The sequence below is a fragment of the Vipera berus genome (assembly GCF_964194415.1).
Source record: "Vipera berus genome assembly, chromosome: 1".
Taxonomy (NCBI): domain Eukaryota; kingdom Metazoa; phylum Chordata; class Lepidosauria; order Squamata; family Viperidae; genus Vipera; species Vipera berus.
In genome coordinates this window covers 352,898,119-352,917,099 of record NC_138202.1, presented here as the reverse complement: position 1 = coordinate 352,917,099, position 18,981 = coordinate 352,898,119, and the positions used below count along the sequence as shown (strand labels likewise).

General features: G+C 44.7%; 1 protein-coding gene across 1 annotated transcript in view; it reads right to left on the bottom strand.

Annotated features, from left to right (window-relative positions):
- HEATR6 (HEAT repeat containing 6) overlaps positions 1-15,666 on the bottom strand; it is a 41,497-nt gene extending 25,831 nt beyond the window's left edge. Inside the window, exons 1-8 of the mRNA XM_081346569.1 lie at positions 15,392-15,666; positions 14,310-14,417; positions 13,406-13,546; positions 9,617-9,732; positions 8,066-8,180; positions 4,741-4,842; positions 2,553-2,690; positions 1,289-1,569 (exon numbers count right to left, since the gene is read on the bottom strand). Coding sequence (XP_081202695.1) covers positions 1,289-1,569; positions 2,553-2,690; positions 4,741-4,842; positions 8,066-8,180; positions 9,617-9,732; positions 13,406-13,546; positions 14,310-14,417; positions 15,392-15,658 — 1,268 coding nt within the window. The 5' untranslated portion in view covers positions 15,659-15,666. The remainder of the gene's footprint in view (positions 1-1,288; positions 1,570-2,552; positions 2,691-4,740; positions 4,843-8,065; positions 8,181-9,616; positions 9,733-13,405; positions 13,547-14,309; positions 14,418-15,391) is intronic.
- Between the last annotated feature and the right edge of the window lie 3,315 nt (positions 15,667-18,981).

Below are 18,981 nucleotides of genomic sequence, written 5' to 3'. Positions count from 1 at the left end.
CCTGCCTTCAGGCGCTTTGGAGAATAGCTTGACTCCCTCTTCTTTGGGGCAGCCCCTGAGATATTGGAACACTGCTATCATGTCCCTCCTCGTCCTTCTCTTCATTAGACTAGACATAGCCGATTCCAGCAAGTGTTCCTTATATGTTTTAGCCTCCAGTCCCCTGATCCTCTTTGTTGCTCTTCTCTGCACTCTTATCCATGTTGTTCCTTATACAGACCCTCAGTCTCCAAGCACTGAGATAAGACTGCACGTAATTGCTTAATTCGCCAGGGGCAGGTATGTGTAACTGAATATCGTCAGCATATTGGTATCTCCCCCCCTCCCCCCCATGGTAACAGATGAGCTCACCCGGGGGCCTTGCGCAGATGTTAAATAGGAGAGGGGAGCCCACCAAACCTTACAGCACTCTCCTGGGGAGGGTGTGTCTGCCTTTCCCCAGTCACCCCTGCCTGGAATCAAGCCCAGAAGGAGGAGGCAAGCCAGCACAGAGCCAGGTTGCCACCCCCCAATCTTCTGAGATGATCAGGAAGGACACCGGGAAGGTTGAGGGTCTCGATGGCATTTGTTGCCATGGTTTTCTTTGACAGATGCAATTTGCCACATGCCAATTTGAAGCCAGCCGCATGCAAACATTAACCCATAACAAGTAAAAAAAAACCTCTCTTTGCTCTTCCCAACACAGGTAGTCCTCGACTTACAACTTTTCGCTTAGCGACTGTTGAAAGTTACAAGGGCACTGGGGAAAAAAAATGACCCAGGTCCATTTTTCCACACTGACGATCGTTGTAGCATCCCCACGATCACAGGATCAAAATTCAGAGGCTTGGCAATGGGCTCGTATTTATGACGGTGGCGATGTCCCGGTGGGTGTGTGTGTGTGATGCGATTCCCCTCTTGCGATCTCGCAAAGAAAGTCAACGGGGAAGCCAGATTCACTTAACAACGGGGGGTACTTACTTGACAACCGCAGTGATTCGCTTAGCAACTGTGGCAAGAAAGGTCGTAAAATGGGGCAAAACCCATTTTAACATTTAACAGCAGTCCGACTTAGCAACAGCATTGCGGTCGTAAGTCGAGGGCTACCTGTATTTGCGACAAACGGAGGCAGGCAGGAAAGTGAAGAAAACCGAGGGAGGAAAAAAAAAATCTAAATAGATCTCTGCTTTTGAAAGAACTCAGGTCCAAGGGAATCCAGCCACGCTGCTGTGAAATGAACACACTTCAGTGCTGCATAAAGGCAGCCGGGGGGGGAGGGGAAAGATGTTGAGTGGTTGCCATCACAAACCTTGTTTTGCTCTGCATTCCACCTTCAGCATCAGAATATTCTGAGTCACTGCTGCTGATTCTCTTCCAGCTAAAAGCGTGGGAAGATAAACGCTCCTTCGCAAGTGAAGGATATTTATCATTGAAAGCCCAGTTTGTCATCTTAGGGTCCTGATCTTGGGATAACTCATCTTTCAATGAGGGTTTCTCTACTCTGGCTCCTTCGGCACCTCCTGGCTGTTCTTTTACTTCTTCTTCAGGCTTCCCTTTCTTGGCTTTTCCTTTAGGTTTTTTCCTGCGGTTCTGTTAGCAGGGGTTGTGGGGAGCAGAAATTATACAAACACGTATCTTTTTCAATTCACTGAATTATACACAGTTCTCTTTGATCAATCCGCTCATCTAATGAACAGCCTTCCGAATATTAACACAGAATAGCCTGGACAGGATTTTTCTTTTGGCATCAAGGAATCTAACTCGAGAGGCCCTCTTCGACTTGGTGCTTAAGGTACCATGTGGCTTACAGAGCCTCCTGCTCAAGATTTAAGTCATAGTAAAAAAAATATTTCGTCTTTCACAACAGCTGCTTTGGAAGCCCCTCCTGTCCCATTTCAGACCCCCCCCCCATTTGGAAAGCAAAAGCTTCCACTTCGAATCCCTGGCATCTCCCGCTAGCAACGGAAAATCCGTTTGAAAATATGAAAAGAAGCTGTCAGCTAGAACAGAACTTCTTCTCGTACCCTGCTGCCCCCTCCAGATGTGTTAAACCTCTCATCCCCAATGAAAACTGCCATTCGTGAAGACGACGGGATTTAGAAGCCCCATAAGCAGTAATTAATGAAGGCAGATATATGCTCATAAACACTGGCTTTGCTCTACAGCAGGAGTCTTCAAACCTGGCCCTTTTATGACTTGTGGACTTCAACTCCCAGAATTCCTCAGCCAGTGTGCCTGGTTGAGGAATTCTAGGAGTTGAAGTCCACAAGTCTTAAACTTGCCAAGTTTGAAGACCCCTGCTCTAAAGCAACATTTCTCAATCTTGGGGCTTTAAGCTTTGTGGACTTCAACTCCCAGAATTCCCAATGTTGGTTGGGAAATTCTGAGAATTGGGAGTTCACACAGCTTAAAGCAGGTCAAGGTTCAGAAATACTGCTCTAATGTACAGAATTCCATGCATTGCCAAAACATTACCTATTTTTCAAGCAGACAAAAACAGTCCTCAGCTTGTGGCCAGATTACATTTGAAGTGGCTTAGGTTTAATGGACGAAAACAATATTTAAAATTTTACCCCGCTGAGTTTAACATTGTTCTGTTCCAATTTCTCTTGCTCGACGGGTGACCGGCTGTCATACTGAGGAAGGAGTGCTGGATATAAGATGCTGGGCATTTCTATGTTAATTCCAGGGAGTCCATGAAACATGCATTTCTGAAATCATCAAAGAAAATCCGAGACATCAGTGCTATAATCTATTTAGTGGCAAGGAAAAGTTAAATCCATTTTTTTGTTGGTGTTTGGTTTTTTTTTGCAAAAAACTTTTACAGGTAATCCTCCATTTACGATCAGAATTGAGCCCAAAATTTCTGTTGCTACGTGAGACAGTTAAGTGAGTTTTGATCCATTTTACGACCTTTCTTGCCACAGTTGTTAAGCGAATCACAACAGTTGTTAAGATAGTAGCACAGTTGTTAAGTGAATCACAAAATGAGACAAAGGAGGATGGTGGAAACAGAAGTACAAATACTCCAAGAAGATGTAAGATAGCATTCCTGGGGAGGAAATGATAGAGAAGAGAAACAGTTCAAAGGACTTAAGTATTCTCTAAAGAAGGAAGAATAAAGTACTGACAGCTTTTGGGAGCAGAATTTTTTTAAAAGTCAACTAAGGGATTAAGACAAAACATATATGCAGATAAGGAAAAAACAGAATTATTTCCTCCTTTCTCCCATCACTTTAAAACTGGGGATCATCCAAACATAGTCTATTTAAGAGGACCTGGGGCAGAGAGGAGAATGTCCCAAGTATAACTCAGAATCTCCTGGGGGACAGCATTAAGCATTTATCTCTAACCCGAATTTCACAGCCAGATGGAACTATCTCCAATCTCCAGGGCTAATATAGGTAATCCTTGATTTACGACCACAATTGAGCCCCAAATTTCTGTTACTATGCGAGACAGTTGTTAAGTGAATTTTGCCCCATTTTACGACCTTTTTTGCCACGGTTACTAAGTGAATCTGGCTTCCCCATTGACTCTGCTTGTCAGAAGGTTGCAAAAGGTGATCACGTGACCCACGGGGACACTGCAACTGTCATAAATATGAGCCACGGGTATCCAAATTCTTACTAGCTGGTAATTTGTTCAGGATAGCACAGGTTTCATTGGCACAAAGTGGAAGTGGACAGATTTTGTGTACACGGTACTGAATTGGCACCTCACACCAAATCATGGTTTGCTGAATAAAGCCTAATGAGTTGGGCCACACCTTAACTGAGATAAAAATCATGTTGTACAAAGATTAGATTTGCATTCATGATGCAAAGCTCAAACAACCAATCATATTCTGGCTTAGGGTGACATATGAAACCAGCTGCGAACTATCTTTGGACATCATAATGCACTATGGATTATTGTGACAGCTGTCAGTCTAGCCTCCCCCATTATACATGCACAGTACACAGAGACACACTGCACACCATGGCTTTAAGATTACATGCTTTCATTACTATTTTGGAGTTAGCCCTATTCTGTCAGTCACCCACACTCAAAACTGTGGCTAAAATAATTACAGTACAGAAGTACCATAATTCATGATTTGGCTGATTTACTTCAAACATAGATACTATTACTCTCAATCTGGATTTCAGCAACAAATTTAGTGCCCAAAACAGCAGTAAGATAGTCCTTAACTTACAACCATTCATTTAACAACTGCTCAACAACCCTGAATAAAGTTGCTTATGACCAGACCTCATACAGCCATCACAGCCTCTCCATAGTTATATGATCACTTGGCAACTGACTTGCATTTATAATGGTTGCAGCATCTGAGGTCTTCCCAGCCAGCTTCCAACAAGCATTCAATGGGGAAAGCCGGATATGCTTAGTGACCATGTGATTCACTTAACAACTGGGGCAAAAAAGGTCATAAAATTGGGCACAACTCACCTTGCTTAGGAAAGCAAATTCTGGCCCCAACTGTGGTCATAAGTCAAGGACTGCCTGTAACAGTGCTTGACCGTTTCTTCACAGACACACCAAGAAGAAAACAAAACTGCTTGACTCACTGTTATCAAATCAGTTGTGGGTACTGTGGTTGGTGCAGTTCTAATGTTAGAAACCAGAGCCATTTCAAAAGCTTTCTACACATTTGAGTACAAAGGCCCATCAAAGAAAAATCTTTCAGGGTTGTTTTAGGGAATACTCAGGGAATCTCCGCTAAGACAGGGAAGATTTCCACTTTAAATCTCTTTAAACCTTTAACGCAGCAAGGAGGGAACCAAGGTGATCAGTCTGGGTCAGCCTCATCTTTCCTCCGTTTAAGAGCGACTGGATTCCTTTCAAAGCATTTTGTAACAGCTGGAAGGAAACAAAAAGAAATGAGCATTCTTCATTACCATCTGGGGGTAGCGCAACTCTATCATCTAGAGCAGGGGTCTTCAAACTTGGCCCTTTTTATGACTTGTGGACTTCGACTCCCAGAATTCCTCAGCCAGGCACGCTGGCTGAGGAATTCTGGGAGTCGAAGTCCACAAGTCATAAAAGGGCCACGTTTGAAGACCCCTAGTCTGAATCCTATCTGAGAAGATTGACTCGAAAGCATGATCATTAATCCACTTCCAAAGAGTGATTAAGGAAGCCACACAGTACATGGCTATGCTGAATTGCCCCATTCCATCCCTCAGATGTAGTTGTCTCTATATCAATGTTTCTCAAACTCAGCTCCTTTAAGATGTGTGGACTTCAACTCCCAGAATTCCGAAACCAGCATTCTGGAGAATCCGTGTCTTAAAGCTGCTGAGATTAAATACTGCTCTACAATTCCTGAGTGCACTAAGCTTTCCTGTCATGTTGGGGATGCTGTTTTTAGTAGGGCCGCATACAGTGTGCTTCTTCTGGGAACTAAGGGCCCATCCTGTGGAAATTATGAACAGAGATAGAGATTTGGCATTCTAAATGGCTTGGGTCCGGGATATCTGAGGGAACACCTGCTGCCGGCATCAAGTTCCCTTCGTCCTGTGCGCTCCCACAGGGAGGGCCTTCTCAGGGTGCCGGCGGTCAAAGGATTGCCGGCGGGCAACACCCAGGGGGAGGGCCTTCTCTGTGGGCGCGCCTGCCCTCTGGAACCAGTTACCCGTAGAGCTTAGGACTGCCCCTGATTTTCGTTCGTTCCGCCGGGACCTGAAGACCTGGCTCTTTGAGCTTTCCGGCCAGGACAGAGGAATTTTTTAATTTTTTAACTTATTGTAATTGGGTTTTTAATCAGAGTCATAGGGGTTTTAGATTTTAATTAAGGAAAATTTAATCTATTTTAATTGTTATTAATTTTTGTATTGTAATGTTGTCTTAATTGCCTTGTGAACCGCCCTGGGTCCTATGGGAGAAGGGCAGTATATAGGTTTAATAAATAATAATAATAATAATAATAAATCAACAACATACTAGCAAGTTAGCTTTATTTTTTTTCCTTTCCAATAGTGACAAGAAAAGTACGGGGAAATTGCAGATGGAATTGCAGGGTGGGTGAAAAACAGAGGAAAGAAAAAATAACAATCCCCAGAACGATTATTTGATGGTAGCCAGTTGAAGGTAAGCACTGGTACAGGTACTGAGTTTTCCCGAAAATAAGACCCAGACTTTCTTATTTAGTTTGTTTATGCCTCCAAAAGAGGCACCATGTCTTTTTTTTTTGGGGGGGGGGGGGTGTCTTTTCTACTCACCTCACGGCAGCGGCACTGACAGCCCTGCCCAGCCGGACCTGCTTCTTTTGCAGCCGAAGGAGCAGCTTCATTCTGCAGCTGAGAATGGAGCTCCGGCCTGCATTTCGCAGTCAGAGGCCTTTCTGGAAGGCCTGTGCAGCTGTGTACCGAGTTACGGCACTCGGCTGTAGAGGCCTTTCCGGAAAGGCCTCTGACTGCAAAATGCAGGCCGGAGCTCCATTCTTGTTGTGATTCAGGGTCAGCCTGTGGGTTCGGAAGTTGGGTCGGACGACTCAGAGGAGGAGGAGGAGGGGGGTGTTGAAGAGCTTGCTGATGATGGCCTTGAGGCTCCGCAGAGCCCTCAGCCGGGCCCCTCCCACCTGGTCACGACGGAGACCCAGCTGTGTGAGCCTGACAGCGTGGATGAAGATGACCCACAGCTGGCCCTGTTCAAGGACGCCCGACGCAGGAGGCAGTCAATCAGGAGTAAACAGAGGAAGGCAATGGGGCTCCTCGGAAGGAGGCAGAGAGAGGCCACGCCCTGAACTGTATTTAAGGGGAATGTGTGGGAGGGCTGGTTTGCTGAAGGCAACCGCTTGGATAGTTCCTGTTTCATAGCTCCTGTTTCATGGTTGGTGTCTTGTCTTGCTCTGTTTTATGTTAATAAATTTCGCAGGCTTTATTCCAGCCTCTTGCCGTTTGTAAAGGGGTTGTCCCTGCTTTTGCTGCAAGGCCGGTAGCAGGCTGGTACAGAACAATTCTCAGCTGCAGAATGAAGCTGCTCCTTTGGCCGCAAAAGCAGCGGGCCGGCGAGGCAAGTGTTGATCCATGTGAGGCCTGGCTGCAATAATAAGCTCCACCCTCCCATCCCAGCTTGGTTTTTAGGCACGGGCCTCACCCCCAAAATTAGGGCTTATTTTCGGGGTAGGTCTTATATTAGGCCGCCGCTACCGCCACCCCCAAAAAAATCAAGCTAGGGCTTATTTTGGGGGTAGGTCTTTCAGGGAAACATGGTAGTCCTCCACTTACGACCACAATTGACCCCAAAGTTTCTGTTGCTAGGTGAGACATTTGTTAAGAGAATTTTGCCCCATGTTACGACATTGCTTGCCACGGTTGTTCAGTGAATGACTGCAGTTGTTTAGCAACATGGTTGTTAAGTGAATCTGGCTTCCCCACTGACTTTGCCTGTCAGAAAGTCGCAAAAGGTGATCACATGATCTCAGGACACTGCAACCGTCATAAACACGAGTCGGTTGCCAAGCATCTGACTTTTCATCACGTGACCACGGGGATGCTGCCATGGTCGTAAGTGTGAAAAATGGTCATAAGTCATTTTTCTGTTTGGCGGTAACTCTGAATGGTCACTGAATGAACTGCTGTAAGTTGAGGACTACCTTTAGCCGTGAAAAATCAGATCTGCAGCTGGGTGGTGCTCCCTAGATCTGGCTATGCTTCTCGACTCTCAAATAACCTTTATTGTCATTTTTTTTTACCATGGGCACACCGGCCCACATCAAAAATGAAATCCTGTTGCCTGCTCTCAAAAGTGTACACGTACGTAACACACATATAAACATGCTATATACAACATATGTATATACCTGCACCCTTACCTATAAATACGTATCAATATTAATCACTGTCCATCTTGAATACGTAGCGGAAAGAGGAAGGTTTGCAAAAATTACATATTGGAACGCCATAGGAAATAATGGGCCCTCCCTGCCTTAAAAAAAAAAAGGGACCGAAACAGTCCAGCCCCTCCCTCTCAGAACAGGGAGGCATTCTGTGTTCCCTGAAAGTGGGGAGGGCTAAACTGTCATTCCCCAATCTCCCCCTTATTGCCCACCTCCATCCTAAGTAATCTTCTTTGTCCTTACCATGCAAAAGGCAATGTCATCCACCTCAGTTCCTTTGGAAGACTGTAAGATGGTCAAGAAAGCCTGAAAACAGACTTCTCTGTAAGACTCCTCTAGGTACGGCTGTCCAGGTAGGCTGAAAGACAGGCAGAGGCAAAGGAGGAAGATGAACTGCAGAAAAAGAAGCAATGCTTTTTATCCCATCTGTTTAGAAAATGCGGTGGAAGGAAAGAAGCAGCCACTTAACGTCAGAAAGGTCATTGTATCTTGAGACTCTGCAGAAAGGGGGCAAAATGCTTTATCCAATGAAATAAAGGAAGGATTTATTAAGAAAAGCAACATCTCACTGTGCTATTATTCTTCCAAGTATTAGGCAACACGGAAACATAGAAAACCGATGGCAGAAAAAGCCTAGTGGTCCACTGAGTCTGATCTTTGAGGGCTCTTTTTTTTAATTTGTTAAGTTTTGGGGTTTATTCCAAGCATGTTTAAGCTAAAAAATATCTCCAGGTATGTGGCCTGACCGGTCTTTTCTGCAGAAAGCTTCATTCTGTACTGTCTGTATTTGCAATTCTGCTGTAGAATGTTAAATACTAGGAGTTTCTGGGGCAAGGTGTTGAAATTACAGATCTTTTTACAGCTGTCTAGATCAGGGATGTCAAACTCAATTTCATTGAGGGCCGCATCAGCATTGCAGTTGCCCTCAGGGGGCTGGGTGGGCATGGCCTGGGTGGGCGTGGCCTACTGGGTGGGCGTGGCTAGAGTGCGTATGGCCTACTGGGTGGGCATGGCCAGCTCTACATCATTGGCATCAAGGGTGCCTGTGGGGGCCTGGGCAGGAGTGGGACAGATCTGAGGGTCTCTGGCAGAAGGAGGGTCTCTGGGCCAGGGCCAAGGCAGTGGGGGCCGTTCCCTCACTGTTTCCAGGATGGCTTCGCGGGCCGGATCTGGCCCCCAGGCCTTGTGTTTGACATGTCTGGTCTAGATTCTTCCATGTAACAGTGATTAAAGTAAGGAAAATATTAAGAATAATATTATAGCCTAACAGTGACTGAGTTCAAATACTGCATTTAGCCATGGCTTGCTGAACAACACACAGAGACTTTGTTGAACAAACTAAGCTGCCACAACCCTTACATCCAAACCGCAACTCTGGTTTCATATATTGCATTAAGCTATAAACAAATAAACCACATTATGGCTTAGCATCAAGTGCTGGGTACCAATTTGTTTTTGAAAAAGTACTCTTCAGTAGCATCTCCATCACTTCCATTGATGTTTAAAACAATTAAATCAATTAAAATTAATATGTTAAATTTGTATTTCTTTAGTGAAGAACCTTTGGACTAGAATGTTAACAGCAGCTATTTTGGAGGCCTATTATTACAGTTAAAGAAAACACACTTCCACCAAAATGTGCCCTAAGCTGGAATGTATAGGCATGTTTATATACTAGATTTAGACATTTTTTTCTCGACCCCCCCAATGCTGGAATATTTACATTCTCTATCCCTAGAAGAGGCACAACATAACGGAAAGGAGTCAAGTCATATCTATTTGTTTCGATAATACCTGAGGCACAGGTTTGCCATGCTGTGTATTGCAGCTCTTTTCCGTTCAGCATCAGTTTGAACCGGGCTGCTGAACTGCATCAGAAGTCCATTTTCCCCCAGCAAATCTGGGAGATACTTAAAAAAAACACCAGTCAGCACATATTTGTTGAACAAATTGGAGAACAGATGCAAAACAGAATTTAAAATTAACGAAGTTATACAACAAAAGCGTGCTTAGTGCATGAATTCTAGAGGCTCAGTCACCTTCTGTCTTATTACGGTTTCAGAATGAAATATGTGGGTCAGGTTCAGGCTAAAATAAAAATAGAGGTAAAAGTCGAAAAGTTTTATTCAGGACATCTCACTGTTTTTCCCATCATCAGATAGCAGGTATTATTGTGGATTAGTTAGAATGGGATAGGAAATTAGCTCCTTTATTTAGCCACCAAACAGCCTATATACTAAGCTGTATTGAGTTTCAGTTCCCGTCACTACAGGGAGTGCAGAATTATTAGGCAAATGAGTATTTTGACCACATCATCCTCTTTATGCATGTTGTCTTACTCCAAGCTGTATAGGCTCGAAAGCCTACTACCAATTAAGCATATTAGGTGATGTGCATCTCTGTAATGAGAAGGGGTGTGGTCTAATGACATCAACACCCTGTATCAGGTGTGCATAATTATTAGGCAACTTCCTTTCCTTTGGCAAAATGGGTCAAAAGAAGGACTTGACAGGCTCAGAAAAGTCAAAAATAGTGAGATATCTTGCAGAGGGATGCAGCACTCTTAAAATTGCAAAGCTTCTGAAGCGTGATCATCGAACAATCAAGCGTTTCATTCAAAATAGTCAACAGGGTCGCAAGAAGCGTGTGGAGAAACCAAGGCGCAAAATAACTGCCCATGAACTGAGAAAAGTCAAGCGTGCAGCTGCCAAGATGCCACTTGCCACCAGTTTGGCCATATTTCAGAGCTGCAACATCACTGGAGTGCCCAAAAGCACAAGGTGTGCAATACTCAGAGACATGGCCAAGGTAAGAAAGGCTGAAAGACGACCACCACTGAACAAGACACACAAGCTGAAACGTCAAGACTGGGCCAAGAAATATCTCAAGACTGATTTTTCTAAGGTTTTATGGACTGATGAAATGAGAGTGAGTCTTGATGGGCCAGATGGATGGGCCCGTGGCTGGATTGGTAAAGGGCAGAGAGCTCCAGTCCGACTCAGACGCCAGCAAGGTGGAGGTGGAGTACTGGTTTGGGCTGGTATCATCAAAGATGAGCTTGTGGGGCCTTTTCGGGTTGAGGATGGAGTCAAGCTCAACTCCCAGTCCTACTGCCAGTTTCTGGAAGACACCTTCTTCAAGCAGTGGTACAGGAAGAAGTCTGCATCCTTCAAGAAAAACATGATTTTCATGCAGGACAATGCTCCATCACACGCGTCCAAGTACTCCACAGCGTGGCTGGCAAGAAAGGGTATAAAAGAAGGAAATCTAATGACATGGCCTCCTTGTTCACCTGATCTGAACCCCATTGAGAACCTGTGGTCCATCATCAAATGTGAGATTTACAAGGAGGGAAAACAGTACACCTCTCTGAACAGTGTCTGGGAGGCTGTGGTTGCTGCTGCACGCAATGTTGATGGTGAACAGATCAAAACACTGACAGAATCCATGGATGGCAGGCTTTTGAGTGTCCTTGCAAAGAAAGGTGGCTATATTGGTCACTGATTTGTTTTTGTTATGTTTTTGAATGTCAGAAATGTATATTTGTGAATGTTGAGATGTTATATTGGTTTCACTGGTAAAAATAAATAATTGAAATGGGTATATATTTGTTTTTTGTTAAGTTGCCTAATAATTATGCACAGTAATAGTCACCTGCACACACAGATAGCCCCCTAAAATAGCTATAACTAAAAACAAACTAAAAACTACTTCCAAAAATATTCAGCTTTGATATTAATGAGTTTTTTGGGTTCATTGAGAACATGGTTGTTGTTCAATAATAAAATTAATCCTCAAAAATACAACTTGCCTAATAATTCTGCACTCCCTGTACAGATTATTGCTTACCGTATTTTCGGGCGTATAAGACGACTTTTTAACCCATGAAAATCATCTCAAAAGTTGGGGGGGCGTCTTATACGCCCAGTCGTCTTATACGCCGGAAAATAGTACATAAATCAATCGAGCGCCCTCGTTCTTGCAAAGCAACTTCAAGCCTCCTTAGTCCAGTTCCCCCTCCAACGTGATTCCCCCTTCCCACCCCCAAGAGCCTCTCAGCCCCTTCCCCTCCCCCTTGAAAACGCCAGACCCCGGGAGCTCTTGCGTCTATTCCAAAGGGTGGGTGGAAGGAAAAGCCCCTTTCGGCTCCGGCTTGGCTGCAAGTCAGCGAGCCCGGGAAAGCACGCCCTCCCCTCTCACTGTGGAGGAAGCAGGGCAGGCTGGCATCTGGCGGGAGCCGGCAGGGCAGTCCTGCGCACACGCGCGCTCCCCGGCTGCTAAGGAGTGCTCGGGGAGCCGTGGCAGGCACCTCACGCCCTTCCCTCTCGAGGCGGCACCGGCAAAGCCGTCCGGCGTCGGGTGGGAGCCGGCAGGGCAGTCCTGCGCACGCGCGCGCTCCCCGGGTGTTAAGGAGTCCTCGGGGAGCCGTGGCAGGCGCCTCACGCCCTTCGCTCTCGAGGCGGCACTGGCGGAGCCGTCCGGCATCGGGCGGAAACCGGCAGGGCTTTGCATCATCTGCATCAGACGGGTCTGAATCGGGCTTGTGTCGGACACTTGGCAACTGGCATGTAAGTATTTTCCGGCGTATAAGACGAAAAATCTTGAAAATCATCTCAAAAGTTGGGGGGTCGTCTTATACGCCCAGTCGTCTTATACGCCGGAAAATACGGTATATTACATGAGTTGGACCAATATATCTGAAGGATGGTGTTAGAAAAATATCCTTACCGCAGGATATTTGAAGTTTTCCAAAAAAAAAAAACTAGCATTTTTTTTAATTTTTAATTTATCTATATTGTGAAAGTGGTATAAAAATATAAAAACAGAACTGAGGATGTAGAAACACTACTCAAGAACTCCAGATTACTTTCTGTCAAGATGATCATAACATTTCCACTAACTCTTCTATTTTCAAGAAATATACCAGAACCTACAAAGTTTTATTAGTCCTTCTGCTTGGAGTTACTAGGTAGATACATAGGGATCCAAAGGGATGGGCTGAATTATGAACCTATTTCTTTATGGTTCTGCTATTGAGATGCAATTCTCAGGGGACTGGAGGCTAAAACATATGACAAACGGTTGCAGGAATTGGGTATGTCTAGTTCAGAGGTTCCCAACTGGGGGTGCGAGGGGATATTCCAGGGGGTGCGAAAACTTGGGTTCTCAAAATTATAGTGTATATGCATAATTCGGTGCCGTTGTTTCAAAATGTTGTAAGGGGTGCAAGAATATATCAGAAACATTCTAGAGGTGTGGGGTATAGAAAAGCCGCTGGTCTAGTTTAATGAAAAGATGGACATGATATGGGTGACATGATAGCAGTGTTTCAATATCTAAAGGGCTGCCACAAAGAAAAGGGGTTAACCTATTCTACAAAGCATCTGAAGGCAGGACAAGAAACAATGGATGGAAACTAATCAAGGAAAGATCCAACCTAGTACTAAGGCAGAATTTCCTGAGAATTAATCAGTGGAACGACTTGCCTCCAGTCCAAGAGCATAATTCAGCCCATAATTCCTCTGCACTATGCAAACAGAAAAAGCTTCTAAGCAAGATATTAAAAATTATGCTCCAATTTACCTTCTGGCACTTGTGTCCATTGTTGTAGACAGACGCTGCCAAGGCTTGCAGAATTTCAACATGTGTCCAAGTGCTGCATTTTCTCAGAGCAGAGATAAAGTAAGGCAGAAGATAATTCAGGCTCTCTTCATCAAGTGCAACCTGCAATTGCCGAAAGAAAAATTAAGTTGGCATGATCCTGCATTGGAGAATTCAGGATAACAGCTTATTAGGCAAGCAGTCAATTAAAATAAAAATTAAATAAAAGCAGTTTCATTAACCACTGTTTCCTATCCATGAAAAATGACATCCAGAAGCAGAAGAATGTAACAGCTAATAAATCCACTGGCTGTCTCATCCGAATACTGAAATGAGAAAAAAACTGTGCTGCATTTATAGTAACTATATCATATTTATTTTTTATTTATTTATTTATTTATTTATTTATTTATTTATTTATTTATTTATTTATTTATTTATTTATTAAATTTTTATACCGCCCTTCTCCCGAAGGACTCAGGGCAGTGTACAGGGCAATAAATATCAAAATGTAAATACAAAAGTTAAAAAAGAGGTTAAAAGAATTAAATAATTATGCCCAAGAATACAATACTAAAAATGTGTTAAAACTTATTTAAATCCAACCCCAAACCCATCAGACCAGGCCAGATTGTTCAAATAGATAAGTTTTTAAATCACGCCGGAAGGAGCGCAGGTCGGGGGCCATCCGGAGCTCAACCGGAAGGCGGTTCCACAGGTCTGGCGCGCCCACAGATGGCAGCATAATAACTCTTCTTTTATAATGTATACAAGAAGGCTCAATATATTATCAAGTCAATGAAAACAATTATGAGAATTTGAAATAGTAGCTGATTTAAAATTAGACGCTCCATCAGAATATGGCAAAAATATATAGTTTTCTCACCTGGAATCTATTGAGCAGCTGATGAATTAATTGGCATACTTTATTAACAAGATGTTCTTGATTAAGCTGGACTAGTTTACAAGCTTGGACAATCAGTTCACAAATGTCCTGCCACATAAAAGATGACAAAAGAAGGTGCATTCGTTATTTTTAATGCTCTGAAAGTAAACAGAGAAGTGAGATAAAATTGAATGTCAATACAGGTAGCCCTCAACTTACAACAGTTCATTTAGTGACTGTTTGAAATTATAACTGCACTGAAAAAAGTGACTTATGACCATTTTTCACACGCATGACCATTGCAGCATCCCCATGATCACATAATCAAAATTCAAGCGCTTATATTTCCAATAGTTGCAGTGTCCTGGGGTCATGCGATCCCCTTTTGCGACCTTCTGACAAGCAAAGTCAATGGGGAAGCCAGATTCACTTAATGACCGTGTCACTAACTTAACAACTCCAATGATTCACTTAACAACTGTGGCAAGAAAGGTCGTAAAATGGGGCAAAACTCACTTAACCGTCTCACTTAACAACAGAATTTTTGGGCTTCTTTGTGGTCAGAAGTCAAGGACTACCAATATGACATAGAAGTTATGGTGCTAGGGTATGACAGGGGGTGGATTTAAATTCAGTCATTTACGGAAACTCCAAACATCATGAGCAGGTCAGCATCTCTTAACCCAAGTTATCTGATAAATTTGTTGCTGTGAGGTTAACATTTTATTATTGCTTTGGAAATAAAAAGTCACCTCGTGGACGTACAGGCACAAGTGTTTCACATTTTCCCCAATAACTCTCCCTATTTTTCTCCCAGTGAAGCAACTTGACTTGACATACACACTTTGCATGCAAAGACAGCCAGGAGAAGCTACACAAAAGCTGAAGCAGCTACGCAAAATCGTGGGGGGGGGAGAAAAGAATTAAAAAAGAATATTATAGAATGATGGAATGGAAAAGGGCCAGTCAAACTGGCCCCGCCTGTGGACGATGATCCTGGAGGAGCCACCCTTGCTTGGAGTCTTCTTTCCTCCACCCCATCAGGCTCCCCGCCCGCTCCTCTCCCTTCTCCGGGTACTCGCCTCCGGCTTCGGCCCCCACGGCGCCGCTCCCCCCGGGCCGCAGGTCTCGGAAATGAGCTCGTCGAAGAGCAGGTGGAGCTCGGGGCGGCGGCGGTCGACGTTCTCCCCTCCCGGGGCCTGGCTGGGGTCCGGAGCGAGCCGCAGAGCCTTGAGCCGCGCCAGGTAGCGTTGCAAGCAGAGCCCGGATTCGGTCCAGGCGGGGTTCGGTTCTGCTGCTGTTGGCGCCGCCGCGCAGTCTCCTCCAGCCATGCAGGCCTCGGCCGCCATGTTTCCAGCTCGCCTGTCAGTTGCTGGGGCAACTAGGCCGAGGAGGGACGCCCAGGCCTAACTTCCGGATGAAACCCACTATGGACTATATAGGAGGCCGCCGCAACTCTATGGTTGACGCCACTTCCGGGTCCCTCTGTGGAGCCTTCCCCGGAAGCTATGCGCTCTGGTGATCTGTGGGTCAGCAAAGAGCACGATGCCATTATTGATTGAAATCCTGAAGGCTTCCAAAAGTATTTCCTCTTAGAGGAAAGAAGATAACCATTATTAAAACGTTTAGGTTTATCGCACAACTGAGAAGCTAGGCTTAATCATTTAAACAATATATGTATGGCCCCTTTATGGATTACTGCCTTGTCGCAGCAAAGAGGCTTGCATAACGCTATGAGCTATGCCGTGCAGGGCCACCCAAGACAGACAGGTCCTAGCAGAGAGTTCTGACAAAACGTGATCCACTGGAGAAGGAAATGGCAACCCACTCCAGTATCTCTGCCATGAAAACCTTATGGACAGTACCAAAAGGCAAAACGATATGACGCTGGAAGATGAGCCCCTCAGGTCGGAAGGCGTCCAATATGCTACTGGGGAAGAGCAGAGGGCTAGTACTAGTAGCGCCAGAAAGAATGAAGCGACTGGGCCAAAGCTGAAAGGACACTCAGCTGTGGATGTGTCTGGTGGTGAAAGGAAAGTCCGATGCTGTAAAGATTTTTTTCTCCATAGGAACATGGAATGTAAGATCCATGAATCAAGGCAAGCTGGACATGGTCAAACAAGAGATGATAAGACTGAACATCAACATTAGGTATCAGTGAACTAAAATGGACAGGAATGGGTGAATTTAATTCAGATGACCATCAGGTATACTACTGTGGGCAAGAATCCCTCAAAAGAAATGGAGTAGCCTTCATAGTCAATAAAAGAGTAGGAAGAGCAATACTGGGATACACTCCCCAAAATGACAGAATGATCTCAGTGCGAATCCAAGGCAAATCATTCAATATCACAGTAGTCCGAGTATATGCCCCAACCACTGGTGCTGAAGAGGATGCAATTGACCGGTTCTATGAAGCCCTATAGCACTGTATAGAATTAACACCAAAAAATGATGTCCTTATCATCGTGAGGGATTGGAATGCAAAATTAGGAAGCCAAAAGATAACCGGAATAACAGACAAGTTTGGCCTTGGAGTACAAAATGAAGCAGGGCACAGGCTGATAGAATTTTGTCAAGAGAATACGATGGTCATAGCAAACACTTTTCCAACAACCCAAGAGACGGCTCTACACATGGACATCACCAGACGGCCAACACAGAAATCCGATTGACTATGAGCTCTGTAGCCAAAGATGGAGAAGCTTTATACAGTCAGTAAAAACAAGACCAGGAGCTGACTGTGGCTCAGATCATGAGCTTCTCATTGCAAAATTTAGGCTTAAATTGAAGAAAATAGGGAAAAGCATTAGCCCACTCAGATATGAACTACAATCATATCCCTGATGAATACACAGTAGAGGTGACAAATTTAAGGAATTAGATTTGATAGACAGAGTGCCTGAAGAACTATGGACTGAGGTTTGCATCATTGTACAAGAGGTAGCAACTAAAACCATCCCAAAGAAAAAGAAATGCAAGAAAGCAAAATGGCCGTCTGAGGAAGCTTTGCAAATAGCTGAGGTAAGAAGGGAAGCGAAAGGCAAGGGAGAAAGAGAAAAATACACCCAGTTGAATGCAGAATTCTAGAGAATAGCTAAAAGAGATAAGAATGCCTTCTTAAATGAACGGTGCAAAGAAATAGAAGAAAACAATAGAATAGGGAGGACCAGAGATCTCTTCAAGAAAATTGGAGCGATGAAGGGAACGTTTCATGCAAAAATGGGCATGATAAAGGACCAAAATGGCAGGGTCCTAACAGAGGCAGAAGAGATTAAGAAGAGGTGGCAAAATTACACAGAAGAACTATACAAGAACGAGCTTAACGTCCCTGATAACCACGATGAGGTGGTCACTGACCTCGAGCCAGACATCCTAGAACAGTGTTTTTCAACCACTGTTCCGCGGCACACTAGTGTGCCGCGAGATGTTGCCTGGTGTGCCGTGGGAAAAATTGAAAAAATACTGACCTAGGAGACAGCGGTGAGAGGAGGAGGAGGAGGAGGAACAGCCGCGGGCGGAGCGGCGCTGCAAGACTCTCTGGTGGGGAGCGCTGGGCACCGGAGCCTTGGCTAAGCTGGAAGCAAAAGCCCGGGAAAAGAAGTGGGCTCGACCTCTCTAGGCACCAGGGCTCCACGGCAGCGTAGCTCCGCCCCCTTCTCTGGCTTCGGAGGGTCTCTTGCTGAAGAGAGAGAAGCTGGGGAGAGGCGACCGGCTCGCTTATCGGAAGAGGACGGACGGGCGGCCAGCCCGGCTCGCCTGAGCTGTCGCGTGGTTGGTTGCCTGCAACGTTCGAAAAAGCTCTTCTTCCCCAGCACGCGCCGCTTACTCCTTACTCCCCGCGCGGCTGAGGATGCGAGACTCCCGCCTGGTCGGCTGCCTGGCTCCGCTTTCTTTGCTCGCCGCGACCCCTCGCCCCAGCCCGAAATAGAGGGATCTGACCACTTCGCTCTTGGAGGCTTCGCTTGCGTCTGAAAAATTACATGGCTGATTTTTTTTTACCTGTCCTTTTGATACGTTGCATAATAAAATGTCCTTTGGACCAAAGCAATTAAAAACCTTTGGGGTTTTCCCCCCCCCCTCTGGAGTGAAGTGCTTTTGATGGTAAAGGTGAGAAAGAAAGAAGAAAGGAAGGGGAAAAAGGAGAAAGGGGGAAGGGGAAAAGGGAGGGAGAAAGAAAAAAAGGAGAATAGAAAAGAAAGAGAGAGAGAGAGGAAGGGAGGAAGGAAGGAAGGAAAAAAAGCAGGAAGAAAAATTAAAAAGAAATGCAAGTAGCTTCCAGTTTCCACAACAAGTAGAAAGCAAGAAATTGAGAGAGGGAGGGAAAGAAAGTGGGAGAGAGAAAGGCAGGAAAGAAAGGAAGGAAGATAGAAAGAAAGAAAGAAAAGAAAGAGAAAAGAAAGAAGGAAAGAAAGAAAGAAAGAAAAATAAATGAAGGAGAAAAATGCAGAAAGAAAAATTAAAAAGAAATGCAAGTAGCTTCCAATTTCCACAACATGTAGAAAGCAAGAAATTGAGAGAGGGAGGGAAAGAAAGTGGGAGAAAGAAAGGAAGGAAGGAAGATAAAGAAAAGAGAGGGAGGGAAGAGAGGGAAGGAAGGAAGGAAGAAAAGAAGAGAAAAAAGAAAATACAGAAAGATAAATTAAAAAGAAATGCAAGCTTTCCTTTTCCT